At 35.7% G+C, this 9,120-nt stretch overlaps 1 protein-coding gene across 1 annotated transcript in view; it reads right to left on the bottom strand.

Moving 5' to 3' along the window:
• STPG2 (sperm tail PG-rich repeat containing 2) overlaps nucleotides 1–9,120 on the bottom strand; it is a 583,185-nt gene that overhangs the window by 539,630 nt on the left and 34,435 nt on the right. Inside the window, exon 5 of the mRNA XM_045284289.1 lies at nucleotides 1,480–1,592. Within this exon, the coding sequence (XP_045140224.1) occupies nucleotides 1,480–1,592 (113 nt within the window). The remainder of the gene's footprint in view (nucleotides 1–1,479; nucleotides 1,593–9,120) is intronic.

The raw sequence follows: 9,120 nt of genomic DNA, 5'->3' as shown, positions 1-9,120 counted from the left end.
GAAGCAAGAAAGATAAGATTTCATCTCACATACTTTGATCATGTTATCAAGAGAGACTAGTCCCTGGAAAAGTGGTAAAGTATTGGGTCAGCAAAAGAGGAATACCATCAAAGAAATGGAGTGACACAGTGGCTGCAACAATGGGCTCAAACATAACAATTGTGGGGATGACACAGGAAGGGGCAATGTTTCATCTGTTGTACACCCAGTGACTAAGAATCAGAACAGACCAGATGGCATCTAGCAACAACATGCAATTAAAAAGGGTCAGTTTTACTTCACAACATATAAAACTGACATATGAATTAATAGATGGTAGATAAGCAAGCAAACCAAACAGCTAGTCTGGAAAATGGAAAAAAATGGATAAAAGCACTAAATAACAAAACATATATCAAGAAGGGAATGATCAGGGTTAGAACATTCTATAGACATTGTTTTGTTTGGGGAAATGGTGAGGATATTAAGTTTAGATTTTTTTAGGTTAAATATGCATGTTTAAGTTCTAATACAACTAAAGGAATAAAACTAAAAATTATAGGAGAGTTATTTTAATGGAAAGGAAATTTCCTGCATAATATTAATGTAGAAGATTATAAATGTCCCAAAGCAAAGCCATGTCTTACTCTTTTTAATCATAGTTATTATATTGAGTATTTCTAGCACACAGCAAGAATTCCAACAATACTTGCTTCATGAATCAACTGTATCAGAGGAGTCCAAGCAAGAGCCTAAGTTATGTCCATAGTTGACTGTACAGATGCATATGAATTAGTCTGGCATATAAACTGGTCATATAATAACTGTGCAAGTACCTGGAGAAAGCTCATCCTATACAAAGGAAAGAATCTGGATTCTTTAAAAAATTATTAATCAAAAGGAGTGATTAATGTACTCATTATTTAATTTTGCCTAACATGAACTCATGAGAAGGTCTCTTTTACTGTAAGAGTGACAGAAATTGAAGACAAAAGAGTTGTTTTACCAGAAATGGAATTACTTTCTGAAACTTCATAAACTTTGCCTTAGCTTAATGTTACTGCTCTGAATAACAGGAATGCTGTGTATGTCCATCATGAAGTGAAGGACAATGAAGACAAGGACCGGGGATAAAATAGTATTCTGTATCACATTCTTTTACATTTTATCTGATCCTTTGCCTGTTTTATAATTGTATATGTTAGTACTTACATACAAGAGTTTTTTTATTCAAGCACATCTCAGTCTAACTCTCAATACTTAATAACAGCATATCTTAAATACATTATTTATCCTCTTTGATTTTTGGACTTTTCACACACACACAAAGTGTCACAATAGTAACTATATACAGAGTTGCTATAAAAAGTAAATGAGATAATATGGGTAAAGTAGGTATGACATCATCTGGTTCATAAAAACGTAGTAGCTTTCGAGTATGTTATAATCAAGAACAACACTAGAGGTATCACTTTTATTATTATTAATTTTTCTACTTACTGGCCTATCTCATAATGTCCAGGACCAGGTCCTTGCTTGGGAGGTAGGTCTCGTCTTCCCGAAGAGTTACTAAAATGTATCCCTTTATATTTTGAAGTTGCATTGAAAACATCCTTTAAAAAATAATGAGGATATTATATAATTTAAATAAGTTGTAAACTAGCATTTAATATTTCTTAAATATAAATTTAAACCAAAGGAAGTGTGAGTCTAAGTGTTTGTCAGGGGGGTTCTACTGTAATAGATCCCAGTGTCACTGCCACATACCATCCACTCCTGAGTCAGGCAGAATTCCCACAGAAGTGTCTGTAACTTTTGCATTCCCAAACCACTATCTTTGCTCTTGACAGTACATTAAGTCACCTAAAACTTTAAGAAACATGAAAAATAACTCCTTGACACAAAAAATAAAAAATAAGAAACTCTGTGGAAAAAAAACCTACTAAGCAGTTTAGAACAAGCTATCAAACAACCTTAAATAGGTGAGAAAGTACTAACCTCATCATCAGATAATGTCAAACACAAAGCATACATATAAATGTAATAAGATCATAAATATTATGAAAACAATCAACAATAAGTTAAGCAAGTTATTGTCAGTGCCATCAAAGCTTAGAGTCAGAATCAATCCTTAAGTGTCAAAAGCATGATTTGTGACATGAAACTTCAACAATCATTTTTTTCATATATTTTATAATAAATGTCAAAATTAGTCATTAATCATTAAAAAGGTCACTTCAGTGAATTTGAGCTATCTTATTTCATCAGAAATATTCAAATAAAAGTGGATCTCATAGGACAAAGATTCTATTAAAAGAATTATCTTCTATTAACCTAATAGGAACTAAGTTAATCAATTATTTAAGATTTTTTAAAACCATTTTTTAAACTGATGTTAAAGATAAAGTGTAGTATGCTGTTATTAGGTGGTATTGAGTCAGTTTCATCAGTGGAAACCCTATGTAAATTAGAAAATTACTACCTTTATTGCTTATATTCTTACAAAAAAAGGTTATTTGCAATGAACAAGTCAATGGTCTTGCAAAATTCTATCATGTGATCTTCAGCGTTGTTAATGTAACTATGGACATATTTTCCACTACTGTTCCTTCTTCTTTGTTTCCAACTTTACATTCCAATCACCAATAATGATCAATGCATCTTGATTGCACGTTCAATCAATTTCAATCTGAAGACTTTGGTAGACTTCTTCAATCTTCATCACTAGCCTAAGTGGTTGATGCATAAATTTTAATAATAATTGTATTGATTGGATTTCCTTGAATACAGATAGATATCATCCTATCTCAGGTAGCATTTTACTTTGAGATATATCTTAAAACGTCCTTTTTGGTCGAAGAATGTGATGCCATGCCTCTTGAATTTGTCATTCCTGGCATAGTAAACCATATGGTTACCTAATTAAAACAGCTAGTACTGGTTCATTTCCACTCATTAATGCCTAGGAGATCTATCTTTACAGGTTCCATTGCATTTCTGCGGATATGGACTACATTAATATTGCTTATAATGATAATTGATAAGTTGATCCTACAGTTTTTGAATAGTAATAGACACCTAGTACAACTGATACACTGTTTTATGCAATTAAATTAGAAGTTATGTCACAGAGATTTTATTTAGTACTATAGGTGTTTAAGGATTAGTCACAAAACCATAACAACCTTTATTAAACAAAAAATGTCAAAATATTAAACTATTGTTTCTAGACCTATCCTGCATTTAGATCAATACACTTCTGAAGGTGTTTTCATCTATCTAACCCTTCTGCCAAAGAGTTCTGTGCTCTATCAGAAGGAGTAGGTGCACAGAGATAATAACTGAGGCAAAGGCTATAGGGGTGGGAAGAGGAGACAAGGAGAGAAGCAAACCATGTATGTGGGAGGAGGAAGGAGCACTATAACTGATTTTAAAAGTGATTTTTAAAAAAGAAAATGTTCTCAAATTTATTGTGCTGATGATTGTACAATTCTTCTTGATGAAAGAGGGCCATTGAATTGTATGATGGGTAGATTATGTGCCAATAAAACTGTAATAAAAGATCAAAAGAGAAGGACATGCTAGCATTTCAAAATCTGAAAGAGCTGAAGGAAAAATTCAAACCTCAAGTTGGAATTTAAAAAAAAAAAGAATAACTCTGTGCTCTTCAATTTATACTACATCAAAAGAGAAGTTTGGGTAAGTTGGAAGGAAGGACTCAAGTGGTTCCTTTTAAATGGTATTTAAGTTTGGGGAGCAAAGGGGAGTCTGGAGGGGCAAGTTAGCACTCATAGGGTGAATGAGGTAAGTTTCTCAGTGAAATTCTTGTCTTTGCTACCCTAGATGGTAGAGCAACAGCTCATTTTTATGTAGTGGAAAAAAACTACTTGGCACAACTTCCTGGGCTTTTTCTACACCAAGACAATTTTCAACTTTCTTAAACCTTTTTTCATAATATGCCTCAATGATCATCCTCAATCCTGTGAGATTATCTATCAGAATGACTCTTGGAATTCTCCCAACCAATTGCCATGATCTTCTGAGCTGACCTTTCTGCCCTGAATAGAGCTGACACAACCCACTACAGACCAGGTTGGTTGCATTAGGTGACTATTACTATTCTCAATTACCATTATATCCAATAGCACTATCATATGATAAAATGCATAGCTCTGGTTCAAAATGATGAGCTAAACCTAAACCCACCCACCAAAATTTCAGAAGTATATGACCTAGACACAACTTATAAGCTCTAGAAACTACAAAAATCTATACATTAGCAACGTCAAGAAATGCCTACAAGACAGAGAGCACAGCAGAGATAGCATTGACTTCACATGCACCTCACTGCATGTGAAAAGAACCTCAGCATGTGAAAGGCATCTCTAGAAATTCATGAACTAGAGGGAAGGATGGGCTCTGGGTAGGGAGAACGGAGAAATTCTCAGATTGCTTGAGATGGGTATTTTGGAGATGGGCAAAATGCCATTATATGAAGTAATGAGAGAGAATGCTAAGGCCACTTTATTTTTGGCATAGAAGGTTGAGGAAAATATGATTCACTGTCACTGGCCCATAAGGAGTAGAGATTTTCCAATTAGAAATATACTACAAAAAGCTTTAGGCAGCCACATCTAAATTCAAAAATAATCAGACAGTACTAACATTCCCAACTGTGTGAAAACTTGTTTTATAGAATTTACCACTTATTGCATGACTTAAATAGGGAAAAGTATGCATCAGAATTGTATCCTCTCACCATATTTGTTCAATCTATATACGGAGCAAATAATCCTAGAGGTTGGACTATGTGACAAAGAACGTGAGATCAGGATTGGCTGGAGAAAGGCTTATTACCAACCTGTGATATGCAGGTGCTGGAAACGTGCTTGCTGAATATGAGAAGGACTTGCAGTATTTTCTGATGAAGATCAAGCATTGCAGCTTTCAATATGGATTATGACTCAATGTAAACAAAACCAAAATCCTCACAACTAGACCAATAGGTAACACCATGAATAAATGGAGAAAAGATTGGAGTTGCCAAGAATTTTATCTTGCTTAGATCCACAACCAATGCAATTTTTTATCACCTCATATATATGTGAAAATTGGACGCTGAATAAAGAAAACTGGAAAAGGATCGGTGCTGGTGAAGAATTGAAAGTACCATGGACAGTCAGATGAACAAATCTGTTTTAGAAGAAATACAGCCCAAATGCTCCTTTTAAGCAATGATAGTGAGACTTCATCTCACGTATGTTGGAATGTCAACTGGAGAGGTCAGTCCCTAGGAAAAGACATCATGTTTGGTACAGTGGAAGGGCTTCGAAAAAGACCTTCATTTTTAAAGACCTTCAAGGAGATGCATTGACATGGTGCCTGCAACAATGGCAGCAAACATAAAAACAATCGTGAGGATGGGGCGGGACTGAGCAACATTTCAACCTGCTGTACATACGGGCACTATGGGTCAGAACCGTCTTGATACCTACCACTACCACCACCAGCACAATTAGCCCTCAGGTATTATAAAGATACAATAAAGTGAGATTTATTTTCCTCAATCACCTGGCCGGAAGGTGATTCAAAAATCTTGATGTCTATATGAAGTTAAGAATCTTTTTTCATAAATACAATCCCAGAGAGAAATTGAGTAAGAGTTTTCCTACAATTTTCTATGCTGTTATTTTAGCAAATATCCTTTTTTTGTTCCTTGATTGGGATAAGAAATGGTGGGGGGAAAGTTTGAGATAGAGAGGCAAGGAGTTATTAGCTTAGGCCCAACTGCAACTCCGACATGTGCTGGACTGTCTGGTAACTAACCAATCAAAAGGCAACTAATCCTATGGGAAGTATTTTCCGTTGATTTGAGTTTGCCTCCTCACAGAGACAAATCTCACGAAATGTATGCCTGTATCCTGTAGAGTACAGAGAGATTGCCGTCGAATTCTAAAACAGCTGTCTGGTTACAATGTTAGTGGAAATCCGTGCTACACCTTGACCCTCTACTAGAGTAGAAAGCAAAGGGAAAGGAGGCCTTCCACTCCCCTTTCCTCTGGCTCTTTGTGATGCCATAAAATACACGTAGAATGATTTCACCCACTGAATACTCTCCTTGGACGTACATTATTGATCCCTTCTAATGCATTCTAATGTAAAAATCTCCCCCCTCTCGGCGGTGTTATGTCAATGGAGGTCACCCTCTTGAAGCTGTGTTATATTATTTTCCATATTTCAATATATGAAACACAGGACTGATGAACTTACATCAAGTAGAATAAGAGGTTCAGGGAGAAGGGTGGGGTAGTAGGGTAAAAGGAAAATGATGTCAGGGAGTTCAGGTAGAACAAGATGGTTTGCAAACTGATTGTGGTCACAATTGTATAATTCTACTTGACGTGATTGGAATATGGAATGATATATGTATTAAATCCCAACTAATAAAAAAAAGAAAGAAATTAACGTGTTTATCCTAAAAACAAAATCTTCCCCCTTCACTTTGGCATTAACACTATGAGCAATGCAGTACTATAAAACACTATTTCAAAACAATACACCATCAAGTGAAGTGATAACATAGTTGGTACACATATCCCAAGCCCAGCCCCAGTAGTTGTAGAATGAACAGATCCAAGAATAAGTACTGAAGGAGATAGCTGGGATGGTTAACTTTGTGTGTCGGTTTGGCTGGAGTGTACTTTGCAGAGGTTTGACCACATAGTGGTATAGCTGCTGTTTCATAGGGCAGTCTTTGCAAACTAATTACCTTTCATAATCATTAGACTGCAAAGTCAGCAGGCCAAACGCCCCAGCTGTTCCACGGGAGAAAGACGGAGCTTTCTATTGCCATAAACAGTTCGCGTCGGGAATCCACAGGGGCAGGTCTACCCTGTCCTATGGAAGTGGCATCCACTTGATAGCAGTGAGTTTGGGGTTTTATCTTTTTAATATAATCAATTAATCACTTTTAAAGTTCCGTTTCTGCCTCCCGACTATAAATAGCTACTCAGCTGATCTGCCCCTCCTCTGCACTCTTTTCTTGGCCGGATCTGCATCTTGGGACGGACACCGACAGCGTTCCCCAGTCTGCACCTGACTTACAAGTCTTGACGCATCTCTATCTCTCTCTATAGATAGCTATAGACAGATAGATGATATCGATATAGATATGGATATAGATATAGACACACACACATATGGATGGGGCATAAAAGGTCATGAAAAAAATCCATTATCTCTTACAAACTTTGAAACCCATATATGACGGGGGAGCAGGACAAGATGTGTTTCACCATGTTATCCATACAGTCTAGGAATCAGAACAGACTCGAGGGCGCCCAACAGCAACAACAATTGTAATTAAAAGGAAATAGAACAGTCAGGCTACCCAAAGACTTTAGACCTTGGGAAGCGGAGACAAACGCTCGATCACTTAGCAGAACAGCATAAAGAAGTCACACATTTGTCATGTCAGTCATAGCTGCACATGCTACTAACTAGGGGAGTAATAGGAGAAACAAGAGCATACACCAGAGAAGCCAGAAAGCAACCTGTCTCTGTAAGGTCAGTGACAACGCCAGAGACTGCTGCCACCTGCAGAGCTTCAGGAGACGAGCACGCCTAGCAAAACAACGGGTTTTCTTGCTAAAGTTACTGCTTTGGGACATCTTTCAAAAGCAATTATCTTCCAGAGCCATGAATTTTAAAGTGCATAAGCCATTTTGGTGGAAGAAATAGCAAAAAAATCTTATTTCCCACAAATTTGCATTAGTTTCACTTAGGATTAAAGCAGAACTTACAACTGCACAGAATTCTACAAATATAATAGGCAAAGTACTCAAATGCAGAACTCTTTTAATATAGCGTAGCTATGTCAGACATATTAAATATTTTATGTTTCATAAGGAAACATTTAATATACTGTTTTACTATAGCCCTACAGAGTTATCAAAAATCAATATTTTAAAACAGATTTTAATAAAATTATCATTTACATCAGGTTTTTGGAGCCCTTAAGAATATTATGCTAAAGTTTAATATTAATTCTTTAATAAAGCAATTTAAGACCTTGTTCAGAATTACATATAAGGTGAATTTATACTACTAACATTTGTAGCTCAACTTTTTAATGATTCTAAGGGTAATCCTGTAGAAAGAAAGAATTTCAGAATATTGAAAGACATTCAAGACATTATTAAAATCATGTTTCTATATATGAGGAGGCTTAAAAATGTTCACAAAAAATGGTAATTTAAAGGTCATGGAATTTTTCCACATATTTTTAAGTCCACTTGTATAATAAAATCAATGAAACTACACAAATTGGCAAGTATTTCTTTACTGACCTCAGCAGGACTCAGGTAAATGTTCCATTTCAACTTAAATTTAAAAGCCTTTTAGCAATACTGAAACAATGTGAAGAATAAATGGATGCATGCTTAACTCTAAATCACAGTCTCTTTATGTCAAAAAGTGTTGACAATATCAAAGGCAAGGTCACTGTCAACTTGAAAGTCATTAGCAAATAAAATATGACTTAATTGAAGCAAACTCAGCATGGAGCTGCATTATTTTAAATGAACAACGTAATGTAACTAGAAGAAAAATTACTCACTGCCACTCCCATGGATGAGGAAATGAATGAGGAAGGGGCTTTGTAACGTCCCCCCATGTCTTTCTCATCATTAAGTATGGAAATGACATTTATGAAGAATTAAAAGTCCGAAGTGCATCAATTCAAACACTAATGGAATGCTTTCCAGTAGGACGGCACGCAGGTAGTTCCCAGCATGTTGTCATTAGCGAATATGTCAGTGTCATACTGCTCACCAAAACTTTACTTGAAAAGTGCACCTGTGAAAAGAGGACTTCTAATGGTCCCCTGGTTTCTGCTTGAAAAAAAAAAAAAAAGCAAGAAGCTGATGTTTATCATTCAAAATGTTATCATTCAAAATGTTATTTCACAGAGAGAATTTCTTAGTACAGATTAAATTAAGCTAAACTTTGTAATTTGTTGGCAACATTCTTATATCTCTCTGAATTCCAGAGCAGCTTCTACACAGGAACTATATACACAGGAAATATAAAACTACTTCAGCGTTGCTAGTCACAAGTCCAGGGAAGAACTCCAAGAATACC

This window comes from Echinops telfairi, unplaced genomic scaffold, assembly GCF_000313985.2.
Source record: "Echinops telfairi isolate 266 unplaced genomic scaffold, ASM31398v2 ScPeMD7_7468;HRSCAF=8506_0, whole genome shotgun sequence".
Classification (NCBI taxonomy): Eukaryota; Metazoa; Chordata; class Mammalia; order Afrosoricida; family Tenrecidae; genus Echinops; species Echinops telfairi.
The sequence above is the reverse complement of the archived record's forward strand: the minus strand, read 5'-3'. Positions and strand labels throughout refer to the sequence as shown.